The 23,655-nt window shown below is 36.8% G+C and overlaps 1 protein-coding gene across 23 annotated transcripts in view; it reads left to right on the top strand.

The window, feature by feature from the left end:
- Positions 1 to 23,655, top strand: part of EYA4 (EYA transcriptional coactivator and phosphatase 4) — a 314,810-nt gene that overhangs the window by 151,967 nt on the left and 139,188 nt on the right. For 2 of the 23 annotated variants that reach the window (XM_021087778.1, XM_021087774.1), the window contains exon 1: positions 7,435 to 18,718. The exons of 14 other annotated variants lie outside the window; for them this stretch is intronic. In XM_021087778.1, coding sequence (XP_020943437.1) covers positions 18,551 to 18,718 — 168 coding nt within the window. In that variant the 5' untranslated portion in view covers positions 7,435 to 18,550. Of the gene's footprint in view, positions 1 to 7,432; positions 18,719 to 23,655 lie in introns of those variants that run through there. 7 more of the 23 variants (XM_021087687.1, XM_021087675.1, XM_021087703.1 and 4 more) reach the window with 5 other exon arrangements.

Raw genomic sequence — 23,655 nt, 5'->3', positions numbered from 1 at the left:
CAAGGCCAGAGATCGAATCTGCAACCTCATGGTTCCTAGTCAGATTCATTAACCACTGTACCATGACGGGAACTCCGAGCATCTGAATTTTATTGTCTTCCCTTACAGAGTGTTAACAGTGCTTTAGAAACCCATTGCGAAACTTGCATTTAAGTAGTGTTAGGGTGCATTCACTGTAGCGTTTAATCTAGTGTTAGTTTTGCCTTCCCTTAAGGTATGAACTTTCAAGGTCTCAACAAGTTGTCCCAGATATGCAGTGAGTTCTTTCTACCCCTGATGGATGGCACACAAATGTCTTTTAGCTCCCCGTAAACTCTGTACCTTAGACTAGTTTAATTAAGATTGGAGCTCATCAGTTGGTCATTCTTTCGACCTGTCATGTGGAGTTTCAGTCTACGTGTGTGTACAGTTTAGTTTTAGCAACTACATAAAGAACCCTGTGTAGCTTTCTGGAGCTGTTTGTCTGAGTAGCTTTGTTAGCCCCGTTGCTCTGCCCCATGTATACCAGCTTCTCAACTTTCCAAACTCTGATATCTGACTTCTCATCTAAGGATATACTGTCCCTGCATCACAATCCAGAAAATGAGTCTACACAAAAAAACTGTTAGGATTGTAGTGCCTGCCTTTTGGATTTCCCTGCTTTCCTGGATTGTTGATTTTTATTAATATCTGAAATCGACCATTTCATATATTTTTTCTGGATTTCTAGTTTATTACATGGGGTGGGAAGAGCGGCCCAAGAAATGTGGTCAGGAGTGGATTTTTTTTTTTTTTTTTTTTTTTTTTTTTTTTTCCTGTAAGGCCAACCAGCAGCATATGGAAGGTCCCAGGATGGGGTCGAATCAGAGCTATAGCTGCATCCTACACCGCAGCTTGCAGCAACACCAGTTACTTAACCTACTGAGTGAAGCCAGGATCAAACCCACATCCTCATGGAGACAATGACAGGTCCTTAACCCACTGAGCCACAATGGAACTCCCAGGAATGGATGTTCTTGAGATTTTTTTCTATGATATTTTATTATGGAAAATTTCAAATAGGAGTTCCCGTCGTGGCTCAGTGGTTAACGAATCCGACTAGGAACCAGGAGGTTGCGTGTTCCATCCCTGGTTAAGGATCCGGCGTTGCCGCAAGCTGTGGTGTAGGTCAAAGACAAGCTCGGATCCCGCGTTGCTGTGGCTCTGGCGTAGGCTGGCAGCTACAGCTCCGATTCGACCCCTAGCCTGGGAACCTCCATATGCCTAGAAAAGGCAAAACAGACAAAAAAAAAAAAAGAAAAAAAAGAAAATTTCAAATAGATACAAAAGTAGAGAAAGGACTATAATGAATTCTTATACCCATCATCCATCTTTTTTTTTTTTTTTTTTTTTTTTTAAATGGCTACACCTATAGCATATGGAAGTTCTTGGGCCAGGGATTGAATCCAGTTGCAGCTGTGGCAACGTTGGGTCCTTTAACCGTCATTGCTGCAGTGATCTGAGCGGCTGCAGTCAGATTTTTAACCCACTGCACTACAGTGGGAACTCCCCCACCATCCATCTTTAATAGTTAACAACCGAATATCAAACTTGTTCACCTACACCTTCTTCCCAGTTCCCTCACCCATCTAGATTATTTTTAAATCAATCATGAGGAAGAATTTAAAGCAAGAAATGGCAAGACTTACTGCTATGTTAATGACAAAAATAACAGAAGAGAAAATAATGTTTATTGAAACTTTATTTAAGTACTCATTCTTGAACTATAGATCTAAAATTCTTTTTATATCTGAAACATGATATCTTAATTTTTTTGACTCTGCCAATTTTTTTTAACAAACTTCACTTTTTTTGAATTTTGAGAATTTTCTACCTTTATTCTTTTTGTTTTATTATTTTTTTATTAAAGTATACTTGATTTACAATATTGTGCCAATTTCTGCTGTACAGCCAAGTGACTTGGTCATATATATATATATATAATATATATATATATTCTTTTCCATCATGGCCAATCCCAGGAAATTGGATGTAGTTCCCTGTACTGTGTATAGTATAACCTTATTGTTTTCCATTCTAATGTAATGGTTTTCATCTTTTAACCCCAAAATCCCAGTTTGTACCACTCCCTCCCTCTACCCCTCTTGGCAACCACAAGTCTGTTCTCCATGTCTGTGAGTCTGTTTCTGTCTTGCAGTAAGTTCATTTGTGCTATATTTTAGAGTCCACATGTAAGTGATAATGTATTTGTCCTTATCTTTCGACTTACTTAGTATGCGAATCTCTGGTTGTGTCCATGTTGCTGCGAATGGCATTATTTTGTTCCTTTTTAAAGGCTGAGTATTATTCCATTGTATATATGTATTACATCATCTTGATGCATTCATCTTTGATGGCCATTTAGGTTGTTTCCATGTCTTGGCTATTGTGAATAGTGCTGCAGACTTCACTGTTTAGAGTAGGATATTTTTTAGCACAGCTTTACAGCACAATTCAGTGGCATATACAGAGAATTCCCATATTGACCCTATTCCACACATGGCCAGTCTCCCAAAGCTTCCACACCACAGTGGTGAATTTGATAAAAAAAATTGGTGAGCATATGTTGATGCATCATTATCACTCAAAGCCAAGTACTTTTTAAATATGTTTGACTTGTGTCTATATTTTTGTTGCTAAGAAGCATTACAGTTAGGCCAAGAGTTTTCAGTAGTTTATGTACCTTAAGCATTGCTTTCTGTACAAAAATGTGATGTAATTTGGCTAAAATTGATGAAAAACAATAATCTGGCAATTCATTGGCTGCCATGGGAATAACTTGTAAATCTCTTGTTTGAAAGGAAGTTTGTTTGAAAATGTTTTGTTATGATGAATAGTCTGAGTTTAAAAAGATAAATAATGAAACAGTATAGAAATGTTTTAAAATAATACTAAATATTAAGTGAAAGAAACTGTGTAGTATTTTCATGTACATTATAATTTATAGTATTTATTCTGTATATTTATATGTGATTTATATATATACACACATACACATATAAAAGTGGTATAACAGATGATGTGGTGGATATCATAAAGAAATCTAGATGAAAAAATAATGCGAATAGTGTTTTGATGGATTAGTGGAAACATTTTTTCTTTTAAAATTTTATTTAATAGTGTTCAATCAATACGGATTAAAATAAAGGGAAAAGAAAATAATTGGAGGCCTGTAATTAATTAATATAATCAGTTGACTTAATTTACAAAACATCATAATAACGAGGCTAGAATTGCAGCTGTAGTGAAATGAGAAAGAAAAATAACATAATTGAAGCCAAGTTCAATAAAAGGAAGAGTCTTGCAAAACAAGGAAAGTTGGGAAATCAATCACCCATAGCTAAACCAACAAGTTTAGCACCATTAGCAAAGCTCCACGTGTCATAGCTCAAAATTTCATGGCTAGCAGTTGTGAAAAGCTGATGAATCTCGGGTCCCAACACTGAAGATGTTTTGGACAAGTATGTGCAAGTTCAAATGATTATCAGTTTATAGCTTATTATCAATGAAAACAAGCATGTATTGCAATAAAAATCCCACTGTGGGTAGTATTTTCTCTACTTGGGAATAAATTGCACATGTGTTTTTAAAAATCATGCTTGTTAGTGGAATGTTTATTTCTTTAACAATGGGGAGTTTTTTTCTGAATAGTGTGTCGAGATTGTTATGGAGTTATTCCTCTGTTTAAGTTTACAGAAAGTTTCTCAACTACCTGTTTGTTAGTGTTCCATTTCTGACATCTTGCCAGTGACCAGCACGAGTGTTTGAGTGCGTCCGTGTTTTCTGTTAGGTAGTTAATGTTGCGATGAATGAAGGTTATCCACTCTCCCTACCACACCTTGCTCCTAGATAAAAATAAAAGACGCCTCAGACCAACTTCTGCCTTCTATATAAAAATGTATTCAACATTTATTAAGAAGCTGGCACATCAAAAAATACCCCTAGAGTTTGTTCTCTCGACTCAAGGAAGTTCTAGCTCAGTATCTTTTTAGGTGTTGTGATCACCGCCTTGCATGAAAGTTTCAGTTGAGGCAGATATCTAAATTCCAAAGGTGGAATTCTCTCCTTATGGCTGGTATCAGACCATCACAGTCTTCTGTAGTTCATGACTCAGCTTAAAGAGTGCGCCAAACACATCATCTCAGAAGTGAAGACCGCAGGCTGCTCCAGTTTTTATACTCATTTTATGTAAGGGTGGGAAGTATTGCTGAAATATGTTAGTAATCCACTTATCTTGAATACTTTCAATTTCATCTAGGTGAGCTCATTTTGAACATTCATAATGCTAGGCACCAGTAAAAACCCATTCTGATATTAAATATTTTTATTGTCAGAATGTTAGCTGTTGATAGAAATACAGATACCAGAAGACTTAGTAGCCACCCCAGGGAAGATGGGCTTCCTAGGAGAATGTCACTCCTCTGTTCTTACGTTTTTTAATAGAATGCTTTAAGCACCAAAGTGAAACTTAATCTTAGCAACTCACACATGATAATGCATGGTATATGCTACAGTATTTTAAGAAAAATTATAGACATCATGACAGCATATTTGTTTGTAATATTAAGGGCAGGGTTAAATATGCTTTAGAAATCCTGGTTATAACTTCTGTGCCAAAATGTCCCCTGAATTTTTGAACGAAACTTATGTAGCAATGAATTCCAGAGAGGTGAATTGTAGTCTTTCATTGTCAGGAGCAAACATATCACCAATTATAATAATAGTTACTATTATTATTATTATGGGTAATAGTGGTCATGGTGGATTGATAAGTCAGAGCCACAATAATAATCATAAAAGAGCAAGAAGATAAAGACTAGCCATTGTTTCCCGAGTGCTTATTCTTCTCCAGAGGCTTTATGTTCTTCCTCTTGCTCAGTCACACCGTGACCCAGGTTCTGTTATTATATCTTAAATTTTCTGATGAAGAATGTTTTTAAGAAGCAGAAGTGGAACACAAATTCTTTACTCTCAGATTCTAAAATATGTACTCATTTCCTCAGCCTTAGACTGCTTCTTTTTTGCCAAATCTTTTATAAGCATTCTTATAAAAAATTTTTAGACACACTTCTGGAACAAGAAGAGTTTATAGGGCAAGAAAGGATCGAGGTCTGCAGTTTCTTCAAAGTTATGCCAGGAAGAAAAAAAGTGGCAAACTTCATTTCTTTTATAAAGGCATTCAGCTTCCGTATAAAGATATGATTCATTGAAAATAGGTTGACTGGGGGCTTGGGATGGGCATATGCACACTGAGGCATATGGAACGACTGGCCACAGGGACTTGCTATATAGCGCAGAGAACTCTGCCCAATATTCTGTGATAATCTATATGGGAAAAGAATCTGAAGAATGGACGTGTGTATGTGTATAGCTGACTCACTTTGTTGTACAGCAGAAATGATCCCAACGTTGCAAGTCAACTATACTTCAATAAAAATTTAAAAAATGAAAAAAAAAAAAGAAAATAGGTTGAGTTGCATTTTTGTTTTCACATAAACGTTTATAGGAGACCACAGAAACAGAGCCTCTCTCTAGAACCTTGCTAATCCCCAGAGCACAGTCAGCTTCTCGTTAAAATGACTGCAGCAGCTTTTGGACAATAGAATAATAAATCTACCTTTTTGGTCCATAGACATCTTAATAAAGTTACAGATAAATGGTGTAGAAAATGGTTCTTTAATGTTTGCAGTTTCCTGGGAATGAACCCCTGTCCTCAGCTTACTTAAATGTCTTTTTCTCAATGATTGCTGTATTAGGATCTCTAATAAGGTCTCTAAAGAGACTTGTGTTGTTATGTTCAAAGATTGAGCTTCTTATATTGGAAAAATAATTTTTTTAACATTTGTGAACTTCAAGAATTCAAAATCTCGAATGTAAAAACCAAATTAATGAAGGGCATGCTTTTATTTGAAAAATACTTCTTCATGGGATTACATTATATGGTTGCATATTGTCTTAGCTGAGGCTGCCAAAACAAAATATCACAGACTGGTGGCTTAAACAACAGAAATTTATTCTTATCGTTCCCAAGGCTGGGAAGTCTAAGATTAAGGTCCTAGTATGGTTGGTTGCTGGTGACAGCTCTCTTCCTGACTTGTCAATGGCCACCTTCTCCTTGTGTCCTCACTTGTGGAGAGAGACAGTAAGCTCTCTGGTGTCTCTTCTTGTAAGATGAGGGCCCTGCCCTCATGACCTCATCTAACCCTAATTACCTCACTAAGGCCCCTTCTCGGGTGGCATCACATTGGAGCTTTAGGGCTTTAGCATATGAATTGCGGGGGCGGTCGGGGGATACAAACATTTAGTCCATAACACATACGATCAGCTTTAAAGTGAAGTTGATCATTTGCAGGTTTTCTCTTGAATGGAATAACATATGTGAATTATTAAAATGGGCATGTTTTACTTGTTATACTAATATACATTTTGATGGTTGTTATGATGATGTTAGGGAAATCAATCAGTACTTGACCAGAACTCTCTATGGTACTTTTTCTAAAACTTTTTTTTTTTCCTTGAGGTTATTATTTGTTGTTCTTGGCTGTTATTATGAAAGTTAAGCAGAATGTAGGAGAAGTTGACTGCTGCTGAGGTGACAGTGATGTCTGCTCAGTTACAGATTTAGAAATGACGGCTATTATTATGAAGCCAGCTATTTTGGTATTATGAGGGCCAGAGGAGATCAGGAATGTGAAAGAGTTTTGAGAATGAGCTTAAAGGTTACTGTACTAGTCATTAGCATTCCAAGTATCAAAGAATTACTCAGTATGTTTTAAGGAGGAGTGAAGAGTATTGGTAAAGCCTGTGCGTTTTTTAAATGCAAAGCTTTTGTCATTTTATGGCATCATAATAACGAATAGGAAAATATATAATAAGAAAACTATAAATATCTATATATACTCATCAAATATCTGTTATTATAACCAATGTGTAGTGGAGTCATTTAGGGAAATTTAATTCCAAACTTAGGCTAGTAATTAGATTCAGGCAGTTCTGTCAGTTGAACACAATTGTTTATTTAAACCACAGATTTGGGCTCACACTGTTATTTTCATTCATGATCCATGATAAACTTGGCTAAGAATAGTTATATATATTTACAATTAAATTAGTTATTTTTCCTGTATGTTTACAGTTATAATTGTAGTGTATTTAATAGCCCTCGTTCACTAGCTCTAAAGCAATTTTTATTCCTCACTTTCTCTCTTTTGATTGAATTGAGCCTTTCTGAACTGAGACAATCCTATTTTAAGAGTTTATTTCCTGTTATAGAAGAGCAGAAACAGTTAACTACCTCTCCTTATTTACATAGTTGCTAAGAAATAAAACACTTTAGCAGTTTTATTTCTTTTTTTTCTTTTTCTAGCAGTTTTATTTCTTTTTTTTCTCTCTTTTTCTAGCAGTTTTATTTCTTAGCAAAGAAAAAGAAGACCTCTGTGTTTTCCTACAAAATCTATCTCGCAGAAATATCTGAATGTTGTTAAAGTAATAAAATTACTTTTAAAGGTGAGTTTTTTAAAAAAATCTAATTAAATGATAGTACCTGATCTAACTGTGAGATAATTTTTGAACTGAAGACATCATTTGGAAAAATTCTTAAAATATCTTTCCACTCTCCCACCATGCATTTCAGAATTTGACATAAATCCAAACACTCTCATTTCCAGGTTATGTCAAAAAGTCTAAACTGTTTGTTTTGCAGTAGCTTTCAAGACAAGGGAGCCCATTATCCCGGAGCAATTGTTTCCTTATTAACACATAATTTCTCTTGGAATTTCTCTTAGCATTCAAACAAAAAGGTGCACTTTGTTGTGGGGTTGTTTGTATTGTAATTAAGGGGGAAGTAGACTGTCTTTTGATAGTTTTTGCTTGGGGCACAGAATCATAGTATGGTGATGCTTATTGTCACTTGGGAACAGTAATTATGTATTATAATTATCTATTCATATATTTTATTTAAAAACAATTATGTTTATGTTATACATATTTTACATTTACATCATTAGGCCCAGTTTACCTAAAGTATTAATTACTAAGTCTTATACTCTACATAATATTTTCCTTTCAGTATGTTCCAATTAAAGCAATTGTTCAAGGTAAAACAAACCCTTCACTGAACCCCACGATCACTTCACAGCTTCTATGGACTTACTGATAGTTTTATTTAAATTCGTACTTGAACACAGCAAAAAAAAGTTGATAGTAAGAAGCTAAAATGTCCTTCCTCAACCCTCTGATCAGAACCTTCTCTTTAAGCAGATGTATCATAGGATCCTGGACTTGTATCAGAGGATCTGAACTTGAATCTCAGCTATCACACATGATTTTTGTGATCTTGAGGAAGTTACCAAATACCTCAATTTTCAGTTATTTTCCTCTGTAAAATTAAGGTGATAACCATGTCACAGGATCAAATAGCAAAATGAATAGGTGAGTCCAAAAACATTTTTTGGACTGGAGAATGTATCTATAATGTCACACTTTTCCCATATGAAACTCACAGTGAAAAGGAGTCATCCATTTTTGTTAGTTTTTCAGATATCCTAGGTTTTACTTTAGAAAGTACAAAACCTTTTTTTCTAATTGTCCTATTTTGATTGAATATTTTTCCGAAAATTATTTCATACACATTTGTTTCTTAAAATGCATAGATAGTATTACCTTATGTTTACATATTCATTAGGAATCAGTAACAAAATTTTTTAGTATTATTCTCTGCCAGGCGCTCTGTTAGGCCCTGTATATTCACTGATAGAAAAATAGACAGAGGTCCATTTTTCACGGAGTGTATGAAGTAGTAGGGAGACAGGCATTAGGTAAAACAGACATATAATCGCAAAAGGGAAAATTGGGATAAGTGCTAAGAAGGAAAACAAGAGGGCTCTGCAAGAAAGAACAAGGAAGAACTGCTTTAGATTGGGGGGGGGTCAGAACGGTGTCTTTGAAAAAGTGAGATTTAAGCTGGGATCTTAAGGATGAGAAACAGCCAGTCTTGCAGAATGTGGAAGAAAGCATTCCAGGCACTGGACACATGGATGAGTTGCCTTGGTAGAAAAACAAGTTTTTAGGAAAATGACAGAACTCCATTGTGGCTGGAACACAGTGAACTGGGGAGACTTGTCTCACATAGATGTAGAGTCCTGTACATTTTATAAAACATAATATAGAAAATAGCTTATAGCAACCAGTTGAGATATATAAGACATTGTTTCTGTTTGTTTGTTTGGAAAAAAAAGCAGACATGGAAGGTTAAAGAGAATGACTTGCCCAGGGTTACCGAGTCTTTTGGTTACATGAGTACTCCAGTCTCTGACACGCAGTACTGAGTTTCTCCTGTGAAAATTTCCTGTCTGAAGGTTTTCATACTTTCATAGTGGCCAAGGTCATCATTTTGCAACCAATTCACGAACTGAAACCCTTTTGGGCAGTTGGCGTGTGGAAGGCCAATTGCCCGGTCATAAAGGTTGGATTCTTGTATTTGAATGATAGTGTTTTGTTTTCTGTGCTGTTGGGCTGCTCCTCAGTTGATGTCAGCGATTTATTCCCTTTTCTATTTTTGAGGAGCTGCAGGCATGAAAATTGGTATAGTTAGTTTCTTAGGCACGTGTAAAGTAACAGTAAATAAATAGCCTCTAAGAGCCCATTGGCCTATCCTGTTCATGTAGTCCATGAACTCAGGTGTGTACACTTGACATGATTTCCGTCTGTTCAGAAGTCAAGTTTGTTTGCCTTTGTTTGGGTCTTTTCCTGATGATGTTGTCAGGGTTCGGTAGAGCCAAGGCATTCTTAGTGTTTGAGAATGACACTGTTTATCTCCCCCAATTTTTTGTCTCATGATCCAGGCAGTGATGTATAACTATTCTTAATTGTAAAAATTGATTTTACTTTGGAAATCGTTGCCTACAAGCTAAAACACATTCCTCTGTAGCAAACGCACCATGCTTACTGCCTATAATTAAAAAAAAAATGGGTCTCTAAGCTCAGAGTAGTTTTGCCATAGTGCAGCCCATTGCATGTGCAGATGTCATGTGTTCTGTGGGAACTGGAACTCAGCAGTTGTGAGGAAATGCTGATATTCTGGCTTCTGCTATTGCTATGGGTAATGAAGTCCTTTTTCTCTGACCCAGAAATCTCCTGTATCCCACCAGCATAGGTGAAATTGTGACACATCAACTTGTTAGCATGTAAATAAGGTGAAACCTCAGACCCTTCTCAGTTCTTGGCAGTTGTATCATGAGGATAGGATGCTGAAAAGGACATGGCTTCCTGGAAGAGAAAAGTCATCTTTGATGGGGCAATTTGATGTCCAGCTAATCCATGAACATCATTAGTGAACATCTTGATTTATTTTGTTTTGTCAGTTGGGGAATAAATGGTTCTCTATTGTATTATCTGTTAATGAGGGCAAATTGTAAACCAAGTACCCAGAAGTAGGTTCAGAGTCAGTTGTCAGAAAGGTACGCTGGTTGTTGCTAACCCTGTTCCAGGCATGAGGACTTCCTTGCCAATCTGGAGGTCATTGTCAGATCTGCTTGATGGTGGCAAGTAATACAATGACCATACTGGCTGGGAGGAAGGGTCTGACCTTCTCTAAATAACAGTTATGATTCTATGCCCTAAGCAGGAAAAGAAAGAAATTTGAAACCATTGTGAGTAGAACATTGACTGGTTCACTTAGAAGATGTGGGGTGTATAATATTTGTTAAGGAAGAATAGGAGTAAGTGGTTTGTTTCATGGCATAGCCCCTCCAGCATACCAACCTTAGATCCTTTAGGAGACAGCAGTGAAAGGTCTTAGGGTTCTTGCAGTGGCTGGACTGCTGTCGAGGAGCTATGTCCCTGAAACAGTAAACTTTCATGGAAAACCGTAGACGAGTTATTGACTAGTATTTGGGCTCTTATTGCCCTGGAATGCCGACAAAGATGATTTATTGGAAAATGAGGAACTAACCCAAAGATATCTAGACACATTCTTACAGTTATCCTCTTTGCCTTGGAAAACTCCTGTAATTCTTATGTTGAAACAGGGATAGAATGTTAGAGATGATATAATAATAGAGCAATAAATGCCTTCAATTAAAAAGGACCCCTTAAAACAATCACTGCTATGCATATCAAGGCCTAGTCAACCTAAGGGAGCAAATACCATAGCCACAGCTAGAGTTGTTATGGCTACTAAGTCTAGAGGTTCACCAAGATGAATTAGATGATGTCAGTGATGGTGACCTTGCTGCCCAAAACAGCATTGCATGGACTGAGAGCATTAGAAGTTCATTTGACTGAGCTCTGAGCCAGCTGCCCATCAAAACTGAATAAATTCACCTTGTTGACTAGCAGTGGACTGTTCTCCCCCTCTGGACCCCTAGGTCTCTCCCTCCCCCTCTTCAGCTTCTTTAAGGAGAAGGAGGTTAAGAATGAGACTGTCTTGAAGGAGAACTAAAAGTCTTATGCACCCATCCAAATGGTGAGTAGGAAATATGTAATATGCTTGGAACCCTTGGAGAAGGGAGGGACTTAAACTTTTCTGACCACATTAAATAGAAGTATCCCATTTTACATCTTACCAGTCTCTTGAAGGGACAGTAGCTGCATTTAGTGAACATAGCTTAAGCAGTGTTTGCAGTGGGGGAAAGAGGTTAACAGATCTTATAAGTGGGGCCCATTGGTCCATTCGGTGTATCATTGTTGTAGCCTCCTCTGGTGAATTTTACATGATTATATTGTGAAAGCTTATAAAATCCAAAAGGATTCTCCTGATCTGAAAGAGCTGCATGAGAGAATTGCTGGTACCTTTGAAGCCTGACAACCCTAATGACTTCTTTTGAGCTTCAAGTTTCTGTAACTTTGCTCATTGAAGCTTCTGGCAAAGAGAGGCAGCCTCCACTCAGAGGTACCCCTTGGGATTCTGGACTCATCACATCCCTGACTTAAATACCATGTCGCAAAGATGCTCCCTTTGAGTATCAAAAGGAGTAGCAACTGAAGGTCTGGCCCATGGAAGCCTTGTAACTCTTCAGCCTGATAGTCCCATTTTGGAATGGGTCATCTTGTACTCAATGAACAACAAGGTGCAAAGGGCTTAGGAAGCCTTGGTTGTCAAATGGAAATGTTACAGTGAGGAAGGCAGCTGATCTGACGCCAATAGCATCTTAATTTCACATGAAAAAGTGGCAGCTCTCCATTTGGAGAAAACTGTCATCCTGATTCACAGAAGGTTCTCTTGAATTTCTGAGCCTGGTTCTCTGATGGATTAGCTAAATTGAAGTCTAATGGTATATCCACTGGTTGCTATAGTTGTTCAGCCTCCCCATCAGCTGTATAGAAAAATGGATGTTGTCTCTGTTCAGTGTGCAGAATTCAATGCAATTCTCATAATATTAGTCAATAGTCCATTAATGAATCTTGTTATGTATTTATTGTTCCTTGGAGAGTTACCAATGATCTAGTTGTTTGGTCCACCAATTGAAAAAACTACCAACTGGCAAATTACACAATCCTTGAGGGCCACAAGCTGTGGCTGTGGTTAAGTTGTCAAGCTCATTCATGAAGATGCTTATGATAAGGGCCTGTTCTTCAAAGAGCACTAACTAGAATCAAGCTGATTCAGGTTGCACACCCAGGTTTTCCACCACTGCTGCCTAGATTTATTATTGTACTGGACACGAAGCACACCCAGGCTCACAGACTGGACAGGAACTGACGCGCTCTGTGTTTCTGTTGTAGAGATGATTGGCATACAGAGGTGGTGTTGTAGAGGAGTGTGTTACTTGTCTTAATATTTGACCTGTTCGTCTCTGTGAGGGAAGACATATCTTATAGGGGTTTACTCCTGCCGTTCCTGACAGATTGCCTGTATTATACCCCCTCTTTGGATTGTCAGTGGTGCCTCACTACTGTTGACATTTTTTCAGATCATGGTTTTTCTGGTCTATTCCATTCAGCAAACTCCAGCTACACAGCTGTGGCCGTTGATATTAATCTATACAAATCTGACGAAGGTGTACCTTCTATCATGGAGGTCATAGGCAAGGTATTCAGTGGCCCTTCATGCTCTTTGTCATCCACAAGCATTTTGAATTGTTGAGCATTGGAACAGACTCTCTAAAATCAACTCAAAAGATTTATAATTCTGCCTCCCTGACCTGGTAAAACACTTTGGTTCCTGAATCCTACTGGCCCCAGTTGGGGATTTCTTGGCTGCTTCCTGGGTTATGGTCAGGATGAAAGAAGTGAGAAGTTATATCAAATTTTATATTTGGAAAATTTGGCATATTATCCTGACCATTCCTAGACGTGAGGAGTCTTCCTTTCCCCTAACAGCTACCCTAGACAGGCCTGTTGGATAAGCACCCTGGGTGACAGCCTGGTCAAAGGGAGGAGCAGAGGATTCAAACTTACAGTGGTTTTCTTGTTGGATTGAATCACTAGATTGAGTGAATTGCTTGCTGAGTCTCCCTAGAATGAATCTCTGCAAGTTTCATAAAAAATGGCTTTGGCCTCTTGCTCTTGACCTTGCAGAATGAAACACCTGTGTGTAGAAATAGGGGATGACTGGTAAAAGGTGAAGTTGTAGCAACTGGAACATGACACATGATTTTTAGGGGGGATGTGGGAAGAGAATTCTGAATCTGTGGATAGCAAAACTTGGGTCTGGGAGGTGCAGTGGTTGGAAGGACATGAGTGAATTTTTTTGTCTTTCAGAGCCACCCTTAGAACCACCTTCCTCTTGGAGGTAACTGCCCTAATGTGGCTCTCTCATTCTATCAGAAGAACCTTTAAGCTAGCTGACTCCTGGCTCTGCTATTCCCCTGCATATCTCTGACATGCTTGGAACAGCATTTCCCTTAAGCTTACCAACAGGTCTACCAGGAACGGCAGAAGGTGCCCAGCTCCTCACCTTTCATTCAAAAAGCCCCTGAACACCATTAGATGTCTTCCCCATCACTTCTGTAGCTGTTATTCCTTCATCAATAGGGCAGATAAATGCCGCTGGTTTGTGGTATCAACAGAGAGAGATCAAACTGACTGTTCCCCCAAACAAGACTCAATTCAGTTATTGGTGCTGCACTGGGGAAGCTTCAGGCCCACCAGCTGACCTAAAAGCCACGTGGGAGGCACCATCTACTTGTGTCTCTCTCACTGATGCCAGTCCCACTTGTGGGACCCCAACAAATATAAAAACTGCTTTCTTTCTGGGGGCTCAATGTGCATCTTAGAACTATACTTGTTGTTTAGAAAACTTTTATATTAAGGTTATTATAAGAGACATTCAAGGGTTTTAGGAGTATAGATCATATGGTCATCAAAGATGGAACTCCATCAGAATGAAGCCACCCTCTGTCATTCAGGGGAGTTTCATGGATGGATAACTGACTCATTATTTATGGGTGACTTATAAGCTCTCTTACCCAGTTTGATATGATGATATGGAATTTGTTCCTGATTTTAGCTGATATGATCAATGACATAAGCTTGGCCCTGGAATGCATTCAGACGGGGCTCAATTCACTAGCCAGGATTGGTATGGATGACAGAATTGTCCTAGAGTTCCTCTTCTGGGACACCTTGATATCTACAGACTAGGTAGAAGAGATGATACAGAAACTTGAGACTAAAGCCTCTTGGTTTTCTAAAAATTGACTGATGGTTTCCGAGATTTACTTAGCTGATTTGGTCTGGTTCTCTGGGGAACCTGGTTGAGGTCAGTTCTTCACGTTGGTCTAAACCTACTGCTTAGATGAGTATAGATATAGAGTTGGAAGAGAGGCACAACTCAGTGATTCTTCATTCTGGATTTATTTGTATGGAAAATGTGGGACTGTAAAGATAGGATTGGCTGAGAAGTAATAGAGTCTCATACTGGACATATTAAAGTTTGATATGACTATGAAATATTTATATAGAGATATAAATTAGGAGAATGAGAGAGTTTAGAACTCAGAGGTTGGATCTTAGGAGGTGATAAAAATTGGGGAATCTATAGGATACGTGCGTATTTAAGGCATGAGAGGAAATGAGAGGAACCATTTTTGAATGGTTTGTGGAAGATTGTGCATTTTACCAAAAGCCTCACCTACACTTGACCCACTTCACTTCCATGGTAATTTGAACCCATGTGGCTCCTCATATATTTGAGTTTGTCAGCCTTATCAGAAAAAAAAGTAAGAAGATTAAACAAATGGTGACTATAATTATGGCACCGACTACTATGTGGTATTTGTTATACAAGGTCTTGGATGTAGTTTGCTAAGTGTTTATTTAAAACTAGGTTATAGGTTTTGAATTTTGTATTCTACTATAGATACCACATCAGTAATCTGGCTAAGGAGGCTGCTATGGTTTGTGGTGGCTGTTTAATTTTGATTCCATATGACCTTTTTCAAACCAGTAGTTTGGGAACTTATTGTACACACAGAACTTTAAAATTATTTATCTCTCCGTTCTCCATGTTTTTTCAATTGTTGTCGAATACTTGATTGCACTTTTCATGTTCTTTTGTTCTTCATGTTGGCTCTGTTTTTTCTCTTAATTCTTACATCCTTCCATGAGATTTTCACAAAACCGTCTTGTAATTAATTAGTCAACAACAAAAAGTGGCAGGAAATGCTATAAAAGAGCCTGGAGGTATTTTATAACTCTGGAGAGGAGGGGGTGCTTGAAGAATTACTAGACAGGGTCACAAGAGGAGATGATGCCCCTGAGTGGGGAGGAAATGAAGAGTAGAAAGTACAAAACACCTCCCGTGCAGGTTTATGGAGGGTAGGTGGTCAAAGTGAATATGAAGGATGCACCCCATGGAGGTGCAATAACTGATTTATTTTCTTAATTTAAAAAATATTATGTAATTTCTATTAAACCTTAGAGTTATCATGATTGACTAACTTTAATCTTGTTTTGCATGTTGCTCACAAAGGATACTCCTACATTTAATAAATACCAATGGAGCAGAGCATCCTGCAAGTCACTGCTGTAATGTACAGGCTGCCAGCTGTTCAAAATAGCTTCACTTTTACATGATGTGGGGCAGGCCCTCATTGATGGTACTTACATCACTGATGTGTAGAACTGAAGGGTCTAAATAGAGGTTTTTAGAGGTGGAAATTTAACAGGTGGAGAAACAGATACTTAGAAAGAATGATTTATCTATTTATTCCTGGTCATGTAATTAATTGGTGGTGGTACATGGGGCTAGAAGGGCATCCTAACAACCTCTGTTCGTAAAATGTTATTAAAGGGAGTTCTTGCTGCGCCACAGTAGGTTAAGAACCAGCATTGTCTCTGTGGAGGCGCAGGTTCCAGGTTCAATTCCTAGCTTAGTACAGTAGGTTAAGGATCTGGTGGTGCCTCAGCTGTGGTGTGGGTCTCAGCTGTGGCACAGATTCGATCTCTGGCCCCAGGGAACTTCCATGGTGGGTGTCGTCAAAAGAAAAAGTTATTAAAAAACCGTCAACGTGATTTTCCTCCATAGATATAGCAATAAAAAGTAAGGGTATATCAATTACTTTTATGATACTAGGAACAGTTTGATGTCCTGATATAAGCTGAGAGGAAGATTAGATTTCTCATCAGAAAAAAATGTAGTTATCTGTGCTCCTTAAGAGTTGAAACTGCAAATGGTATTTATTTTCATGTTTATATTTCCCTTATCTACAAGTTTTCACCACAGGGGGCTTATTGCCCTCCCCCTACTCCTCACTGTGACTGGGAAAGAAAATTACCATCCAGCTAACCTTCTTTAATTTATGAAGAACTGATTTGTTCTCCTCAGAGTTTTAGGTATGGTTTGTTAGGTCTCTGTTGTAATAGAAACAGACATAGGTTTTTGCTTCAATGAATGTTCTTGAGCTAAGAGTTTAGAAAATATCCAGTGACTTAAAATCTCCTTTAAAAAATGTAGCCAGCTCAGAAAGCATAGTCTGTTGAACTTAAAACCTTTGATCTATACCACACCACTCAAGAAGCTCTAACTACTTAAGACATTTTGACTGCAAAGAAGACGGTACGTTTAATGATCCTGACCATACGAGGGTCAAAGAACTGAATCTGTCAAAAATGAGGTCTCTAAAATAATTAACACATTTTATTAACTCTAATAGGACCAGTAGCTCTCTGTCAAGTTAAGTATTGCAATGGCATCAAAACCTGATCTGAACACGTGTTGCAGGTGGGATGTGCACATTACCTGGTTTCTCAGCTGCAGCATCCGTGGCTGAGACTGTGGGGAGATAGCGCCGTCTTCAGTTCCTAAGGGCCCTGGGCTTTCTGTAGGGCTGCCCAAAGCTGAACTAGGTAATAGCTTTTCGCTCAGTTCCTCCTCAGAAATGAAATGGCTTCAAGAAACACTTGTGCTACAAATTACTGGGAAGGAGATATTCAGTCCTTGGCTGTAGGTCTTGTTTTCTAAACCCTTTGCCTGACTGTATCAAAGAGCCACACTGTAAAGACCAAGAAAAATGAAAGAAAAAGAAATCATCCCAGAATTATGTAGACAAATTGGAGGCAGTAATTCCCATACTGCTTGTAAATGCTAAACTGAAATATTGTAGGAGAAACTTATGAAATGAGCTTAGTTTTTTTTTTTTTAAGATATGAGGCATTTTTTAAAGGGATAGAAGGGGAAAGTTGTATAATATTATATAATAATTCTCAAAAAAAAACCACAATTTTTTTCCCCCAAATAAACCATTAGAGGAAAGGGAACCTCAGTGCCAGAAAATAGACTTATTTTCATTATCCTTATCTCTTGAACCTGGCTTTTCTTGTTTCCTTTTCATTTCATTAGAACTTAACATATCTCTTTTGAAAAAAATCAAAGGCTTTGTTTTAGAAAATACTTTACATAACATGATAATACAGTGTAAGCAGTTCTAATTGTGTTCATCTTCTCCTCTACCTCAAAGAAAAATACATTTTAAATGAAGGAAATTAAAAAAAAGCTATCGTCATCTTTCTACTTTATCAGCATTGTACATATGTGTGCTTAGAGGAAGGAGAAAAGTTTGTGCTGAATGGAGAGATGTAATAATGAAAGTGAAATCTCACAAGTCTTCTGCCTCACCCCCCAAATCCCCCAAACAAACGAACAAAAAGCATAAAATGTTGGGACTTTAAATGAGTATCGGTCCTTATTTAATCCTTATTTAGATGCATACCGATCCCTGACTTGCCCTGAGATATTTCTTCTGCAGAAATGTTTCACTTCAAAAGAAACTAAAGTGAATTTTAATTTAATGCAAGGATTTAAACTCTTCAAGTAACTACACGAGTGGGTTATGAATGTGTCCCCACGATAGCAGGTTGACAGCCTAAGAGTCAGGATAAATGCTTTAGATCCCAGTAAAAGACAGGAGCTGTTCATGGGGGTGACCTCTGATGGCAAGTCATCTTACTATAAACAGAAAGGCGTGGAAAGCTATTGGTCAGAGCCAAGAGTGTTTACTCTCCAGGTCTCCTCCTAGTTAACCTAAATAACTGCACTGCTTCTAGTGCCCGGAGGTTCACGGCAGAGCAAGGTGTTTTTAAGGCTACCTGGATGTTGTTAGAGACTCTAAACCTTGCAGACTATTCTGTAATCTTTGAACTGGGTTTTATCCTATTCACACTGGAAAGTCGGATTTATTGGCTATCGAACTCACGCACACACAAAACTTCCATCCAAATAAAACTGGAATTAGTTTCAGGTTTTTGGACTTTGAATGAGGTAAGTTCTATTTAGCTTTTGATTGAGGCATTATAATATTAATGTGTTAATGTGGTAAGTTATACATTAAAGTATAGGCCGTTCTGTCTCAGACAAAAATATTAGGTAAAATGAGTTGTTTGGAATTTTCTCAGTTTTAGCACAGGCCTGACTGAAGAAATATCTACATAAAAGTTAAAAATTGAGCAAGTTTACCCATGCTGCAACTTGTAACTACAGTTTGTCTTCATAAAATTCAACTACCATAATTACCTTATGTTAATAGTGGGAGAAATGCAGGTGATTCAATAATGGATAATAACTAGATTAACTTTCATTAGAAAATTTTAATAGTTGACTTTGAACAGTTTTTCCCTTTATAATAAGGTGCATGGTGCAGGTTTTTTTAAAAAATTAATACCAGCTATTTAAATGAAAGACTTTTTCTGAATAATCTCTGCTTTGAAATTTTTGTGCTGAATTTATTTTTTTCATTCAATTTCAAATGCAGTCATCTCAATGATAAATGTTTTATATTTTTTATGAGAACAAGTATTTCCCCCTATTTATGGAACTTTTTTCCCCTACAGCTATGGCAGTAAGATCAAGTTTAGTTTTAACTTCTTAAAAATGCCTCAAGTTTCTAGTTGGTTTTACCTGTGTTTGGATGGGCCCTTGAGCATATGTTTTGATTGGAAACCTTGATGTGGAATGCTTTGGTTTAAATTATTTAATTACATTTTTTTGTAGTTTTGAGTCTCATGAAGAAAGATTGCTAACTGGTGTTTGCTGCATCAAGGGACGAAGATGTGGGTGAACTGTCACAATAATTACACTGTCTTAAAGATGTCTTTCATTCAAGACAGTTGAGGGCAGCTTTGCTCTGTTGGTACTATTTTATTATTCTTGTGAGAAAAACACAATTCGGGAGGAGAAAATGTCCTCTAATTCTAAGTGGCTGTGAAAACTGATTTACTGCCAGAGTGAATTGTTTAGGGGACCTGTTTGAAGAAAGGGAGGATGAATTATCACAGCCAATAAGTTTTCCAGTTTGGTTTCCAGGGTCTACTGAGCATCGGTCAGCACTATCCAGTTTCCTGCTCCTTTCCTCAGTTGCGGTTACAGTTTTCTGAAATCCTGTGTAATTGAATAATCATGTTGCTCTACCTTATTTTGTTTTTGCCCGTTTGTTTGTTCTTTTACCCACATTTCCTAAACTGCTAAACTATAACGTCTCAAGAATGGCAATGAAGGCAAATACCGATGGCCATATAATGTGTTGTGATAACTTCTTAGGGAGGGGGAGGGAGGGAGGCCCACTTTAAAAATCTCTACTTTGATTTGTCTTTTTCCTCCCCAAGTTCTTTCTAAGTTGCTATTGTTAGAATTTTTGAACTGACTTTTTGAACTCAGCCACCCGCAGAAGGAAGGTGGTTGTGTGTGTTGGGGGCAGTCTCACACTTTGCTTTGGGGAACTACTACAAGCCAATTTTGAAGGTAATGCAGCTGTTGAAGAAATACAAAAGCCAGATGACTTCATAAGTGTGTATTGAGGAAACCAGGATAAATCGTCCTTAGAACCCGCTCTCAGAAAACCATTTTAATTGAGGTCAAAGAGGAAAAAATCGTAAGTGTATCTCAATTATTTATTAGGTTTACCTAGAATGAGACCGTCACAACAGACAGATCTAATCTATAATTCCTGTACTCTTTAACCCTTGAGTTTAACCACTGTGTGGCTCTATTTTATATTGAGACTGCAGGGTATGCTTTATTCTATATGATAGACAAATATTTAGGGCCAAAGAAAATTTGAAATTACCAGACTAAATTGCACTTCCATTTAAAGAATCAACTTGTACATTTAAAAAGCCCTGTAATAAATTGCTTGTTTTTTACCTGGAGTTACACAGTGAATGGGATATTTCTTCTTAACTACTTATTTGTATGTGTGAAGTGTCTTTTACGTGGAACTGTTTTGTCTTGTGCCCTTAGCTTGCAGGTAATTCAAAATGTTACTTTACTTTGATAGGAAATCTGCTCAAACAGAAAACATAGAAGTTGTGTTTTTGAGTGTGTATATTATGCTACAATCTGTGTTTTATTAACTCCGTTAATGAAGAATTTCACTTTAGGATTAAAACCTGAGGAAAGGTGATTTATAAGCTTCATGTAACAATGGTTATGCAAGATAGAATTTTAGTATAAAACTACTTTAGAATAGATTTTGAAACTCAATGTTGCTAGAATATTAAAAATTAAAATGCAGCATACTGCAAATAGATTTTTTCTTATTGTTTGCCGTTTAATTTTAAAAATGAAGAACCCGATGCCAGTGCTCTAGGATTTTCTCTTTAAAAGTTGCTATTTTAATGTAAGGTAAATAATTTAAAATTTTCAAAATCTGTAAATATAGCTGTCTTTTCATACTTCTTTTATCAATTCGCCGTGTCAGAGAAATCTATATCATATGTAAATCAATTTTCAGATTAATCCTCAGATATATGTTGTTCCGTTTAAAATAGCCTTTGTCATTTTATTGTTTACATTCTAATGTACATTTGTTTTTAAAGTTAAAACTAATTTTCTCAGTTTTCCTGAAGAATTATTGTAATACCTTTGTGTACATTAGAAGAGTTCTTAAAAATTCATTGAAAATATTTTTTTCAAAGTTTATATATATATATTCAAACCTAAGAGAGATTTTAACAGAAACTTTTACTAAAATTCAGTAATTATATATTAATAAACCCCAGACTACCTCTATATTAATTATTATTCAAATTCAAAATATTAGTTATCAATTATACCTAATAGATAAACAATATTAGGTGCTACACAGTGATTGATATTTATGTTTTAAAGCAAATGATGGCTAATCTATGCCTGTGGTCAAATTTTTTCGATGTTTCACGACCAAGATGAGCTAAGTTTGTTAAGTGGTAGAAAGCTGTGTTGTCTAGGGGCCAGTTGTGCTTGGCAGGTCATGATAAATGGGAAAGTTTTTGTTAACCTTGTGGCCAAAACATTCCAATACCTTAAAAAGGGAAAAAAAAAAAAAAAAAAAAACCCTGAAAGATATAAAAAAGTTGTCAAAAACATTAGCAAGATTTCTGGACTTAAGGGAATAGGATCATTCTTAAGATTATTTTTAAAGCATTATTTGTGTGAACTCGTAAATTTTCATTTACATGGGAGGGAATCTCAAGCTACAGATTTTCATATTTAAAACTGGATTTATTCTTTCCTGGTTCAGTGAGAACGTGTACAGTAGAGTCAGCTATTTAAATTTAATTTCAGTGGATTCTGCCAGTTAATATTATGTGCTCATTAAATATTTAGTTCTTGCTTTAGAATCACACTTCAGTTTTCCTGTTTGTTGTTTTAATATTATCTGTCTTATGACATTGAGGACTACAAAGTGCATGTTAAAAAGTATAAGGAAGACCAAGATATATAGGTAAATATCTCTTAGGTGTTTATAGTGCACATCTGTGAAAAAAAAAATCATTTTAACACTTACCTGTCATATTTATGCGAGTATTATGGCAATCTAGCCTCGTTTTGAAACTTAGAAAAGGAACAACTTTCATATGAGCTGTAACATGATATGTTAAGGCATCCTAAGGTTCCTTTTGTGGCATTTTAAGTACTGTATTACCTTTGATATAGTCCCTATTGGGTAATAATGAAAAAACATACCATTAGAAAGAGTTTGAAAATTTCCTGAATGTTTCGTGTAGTATATGTGGAGTTTATGTCAGGTGACAAAAGTCTATAGCATAACTAAGGAGAAAATGTACTCCAGAATTTTAAAAGCTCATGTGGTTTGACATTTGATCTAATACATATATACTCTGTATAAATATGCTTTGATTCCCTGAGTCATTGTTACAAAGTTGCTTTTTAAATATATCCAACCTTGCAATGAACTCTCAAATAATTTGAACCCTATTGTGACAGTTGTAGTTGATGAAGAGTTATAGCCTATAGGATTTTTTACCTTTAAAACATAATTCCTCCCCAGTGTGTAATTTTATATAACCTCCCTCCCCCAAACCTGGGTCCTGGAAGGCTGCATTAAAGGCCAGAAATCAAGTAAGATCTTGCCCATGACAGTCCAATATTAGAGAAGTAAAGTAATTTCTACTTCAGGTTCTTGGTGGTGGATTTGTTTATAGTAACCCTGTGACCCTGCTATTATTAGTGTATGTGTTTATTTTGCTTACTGTTGCAGTTGAAAACAGAATATTCAATTGTATCTGTATACTTGGTCTATGAATAGCAGCCAGAGAAGGGTTATGGCAATTTTCCTCTGGACTGAAGCAGATGCAGACATCCAGTTATGCAGTAGGGTTCTCTCACTTTTGCAATAAGTAAGTGGTAACTTTGGCCTGTGTTGGTGTTGCTAGGAAAAGCCCAGGTAAGCAGTGATAAAGAGGTCGAAGAGGGATATTCTAAGAAAAGAGGAATAAAGAAACTTCCCTAACTCTGTGAAAAGAGTTTCAAAATCGAATGAATTTTAGAGCTGAATTTTTGTTTGTAAGGTAAAATGAAACATTATAAAAATAGTTTTCTGTTATTTAATCCTTAGGTTTTTACAAAGTGTGTCACCAAAACCTTCATTTTTTCGACCACCATTTGGCAAAATAGCTTTTTATCGTTGGAAAAGCCTCTCAAATTTCTATGGGCATATTATAACAGAGATATATTTTTAAAAACTGTGTGGTAACTCTTGTGTTCCAAAGATTTTTTTTTAATGCGTTGAGTTTTTAGATGTCAAGAACTGAATCATAGCATACCTAAAAAAATGTAAAATAGGTCTTGTGGAGAAATGTGGAGATGTTTTCGTCGGTAGTGTCTTTCTAAGTTTGCATCCCCATGGGACTAGCAGTGCAGCAATTCTGTCCTGATCTCAACATAAGTTATATTTACTGGGATGCACAAATAATCATAGG

This window comes from Sus scrofa, chromosome 1 (assembly GCF_000003025.6).
Source record: "Sus scrofa isolate TJ Tabasco breed Duroc chromosome 1, Sscrofa11.1, whole genome shotgun sequence".
In the NCBI taxonomy this organism is placed as follows: domain Eukaryota; kingdom Metazoa; phylum Chordata; class Mammalia; order Artiodactyla; family Suidae; genus Sus; species Sus scrofa.
This window is presented reverse-complemented; position numbering and strand designations above follow the sequence as displayed.